This window comes from Elephantulus edwardii, unplaced genomic scaffold (assembly GCF_000299155.1).
Source record: "Elephantulus edwardii isolate Elephantulus edwardi_28Jun2011 unplaced genomic scaffold, EleEdw1.0 scaffold00067, whole genome shotgun sequence".
NCBI classification, from domain to species: domain Eukaryota; kingdom Metazoa; phylum Chordata; class Mammalia; order Macroscelidea; family Macroscelididae; genus Elephantulus; species Elephantulus edwardii.
Window position 1 is genome coordinate 4809325 of NW_006399817.1, and position 2363 is coordinate 4811687.

The window sequence follows — 2363 nt, forward strand, 5'->3', positions numbered from 1 at the left end:
CTTGGGATGATCGAGAATTGGTGCCTTTGAGCTGTGGTGCTGGAGAAGGGTATTGAATATACCATGGACTGCTAGGAGAACAAACAGGTTCATCCTGAAGAGGGTATAGCCAGGCTACTCCTTTGGAGGCAAGGATTCTGAAGCTTCGTCTGACATACTTTGGGCATGTTGCCAGGAGTGACCGGTCCTTGGAAAGGGGCATCATGCCTGGAAAGGTAGAGATACAGCACAAGAGAGGAAGACACTCGATGAGATTGTTTCAGTGACTAGGGTAATGAGGGTAGATGTGTCAGAGAAAATAAGATAGAGCAGATTTCAGAGCTATTTATTGTACATAGGGTTGCTATGAGTCACAGGCAACTCGATGACACATAACAACAACAGTAACAAACTGTTACGGAACTGATCCTTGAAAGATATGGAGTAAGAAAGTATGAACAGCAAAAGCTTGGCTTATGTGTGCCCACATGCACATTATTCTAAAAGTGTCTTTGAATAGTTGTGCTCTGGACACATTAAATATGAGCTGCAGTGTAATGCGGAAATGTGTAGGGAACTATATGCCATTTGAATACCTTACAAAGATGGATGCAAACACTGCTAATGGGAAAGTGGGTTGATTACCAATGGCAATAGATAAAAATTAGAGCTTTGGAGACCATTTCATATGAACACAAATGTTTGCTGTGTAGCCTTGGCTTAGAGTATGTAGGAAGTGGGGTCAGAAATGCTCCTCCCAAGTCAGGTCTGGAGGAGACTCATCACTGAGCTGTGCCGAAGCTTGGGAGTGTTCCAGCTGGCCCCCACATCACCCCACCACCTCTCAAAAAGTAATACATTTGTAGATGTTGGATTGAATTTCCTATCCTGAAAAGACCTGATGCTCAAGTAGGTTAGGAACACTGTAATTTAATGGCTCACCACCTCCGAAGTACTGAATGACAGAGAACTCTCTGAAGGTATAAATTATTTCCACATTATTTGGAGTTTCCCATCCAGATGTATTTTTTTTTTCTCTCCTGTGCTTCCTTCCCACCAGCTGTTCTTTTACCCCCTCTAGGCATTTCAAAGCAAAGGGTGGCAGGAGGAAAAAAAAAAGGAGAAAGAATGTTCTTCTTAACACCTCCCCTTTTCCTCACTCCCTTCTCATACATATACAGTATAAAAATAGAACTGGTTATTTTTTCTTGGGCTGCTTTGGTCTCCTTTATTACTATTATTATTGTGTCAAAGCCATTTTCAGAAGTTCTTTGGTACTGAGTTCTTGTACTGAGCAGCCCTTTTCATGATGTTGGAGTGGGAGGGGTATTTCTGGAGCAAATAGATGCAGAGGAGAACTTCAAGTAGCCTGACAGACTTTGGGGTAGAAATGGGAATTTTTGTTGTTTGTCTTTTCCCCCTGATCAGGGAGGAAAAGTGGAGATGTGACACTGATGTGGAATCCATATAGTGGGGACAGGCCCTTATAAGGTTTTCACCCTGTTTTGATCCATATGTTCAATCTTGCAGAACTTCAGGGCAAGAAGAAAGCCACAAAAGGGGGAGGGCAGAGCCTAAAATTTGTTTAATAGGGCAGAAAAGGGTACACAAAGCAGTTCTAACAGGCTGAATCCCTCTGGTCCACTATATGGATCTGAATCTTGGTTGTGATTCTTGACCCCGAGAGGGAGGACCATCATTCTCCTCTGTGAGTGATAGCCTGAAGCAATGCAGAAAAAGAAGGGAGAGAATGAAGAACACCTTTTGCTTGTGGGCCTAATCTTCAACTCTGTCTAATATATTTCACTTCTTCTACAGATGGATCTCTCTGTAGAAACCCTCTTTAGCTTCATGCAGGAGCGTCAGAAAAGGTATGCCAAATATGCGGAGCAGATCCAGAAAGTCAATGAGATGTCTGCCATCCTCCGCCGCATACAGATGGGCATTGACCAGACTGCGCCCCTGATGGAGAGGCTCAACAGCATGCTGCCTGAGAGCGAGAGGCTGGAGCCCTTCAGCATGAAACCAGACCGAGAGCTCAAACTGTAGAGCTGCTCTTTCCGTTCTGCCAGTCTGTGGTTCTGTGGGGCAGAGCCTGGCTCCATCACCACTATCCTGAGGCCGGCTGACACCAAAGTCGTGTGATGATGACCAGGGTTTGAAGCTGGTTGGAGATTTTCGTACTCTCTGAAGCAGTTGTGAAGCAGGCCACTCACCCAAAAGTTAGACTTTGTGCCCCTGTCATTTCCTTGATGCATTCATTTTCCTTATGTAAAATGAACTAAACTAATTCTCAGTGGAAGTTGGAACATTTGAGTTATTAGGAATTCTTTACAGAACTCCACATTGAAATTATTTTTGTTTGTTGGGTTATTAATAAATTG

At 43.7% G+C, this 2363-nt stretch overlaps 1 protein-coding gene across 1 annotated transcript in view; it reads left to right on the top strand.

The window, feature by feature from the left end:
- LOH12CR1 (loss of heterozygosity, 12, chromosomal region 1) overlaps positions 1-2028 on the top strand; it is a 158216-nt gene extending 156188 nt beyond the window's left edge. Inside the window, exon 4 of the mRNA XM_006888413.1 lies at positions 1798-2028. Coding sequence (XP_006888475.1) covers positions 1798-2028 — 231 coding nt within the window. The remainder of the gene's footprint in view (positions 1-1797) is intronic.
- The last annotated feature ends 335 nt before the right edge of the window (positions 2029-2363 follow it).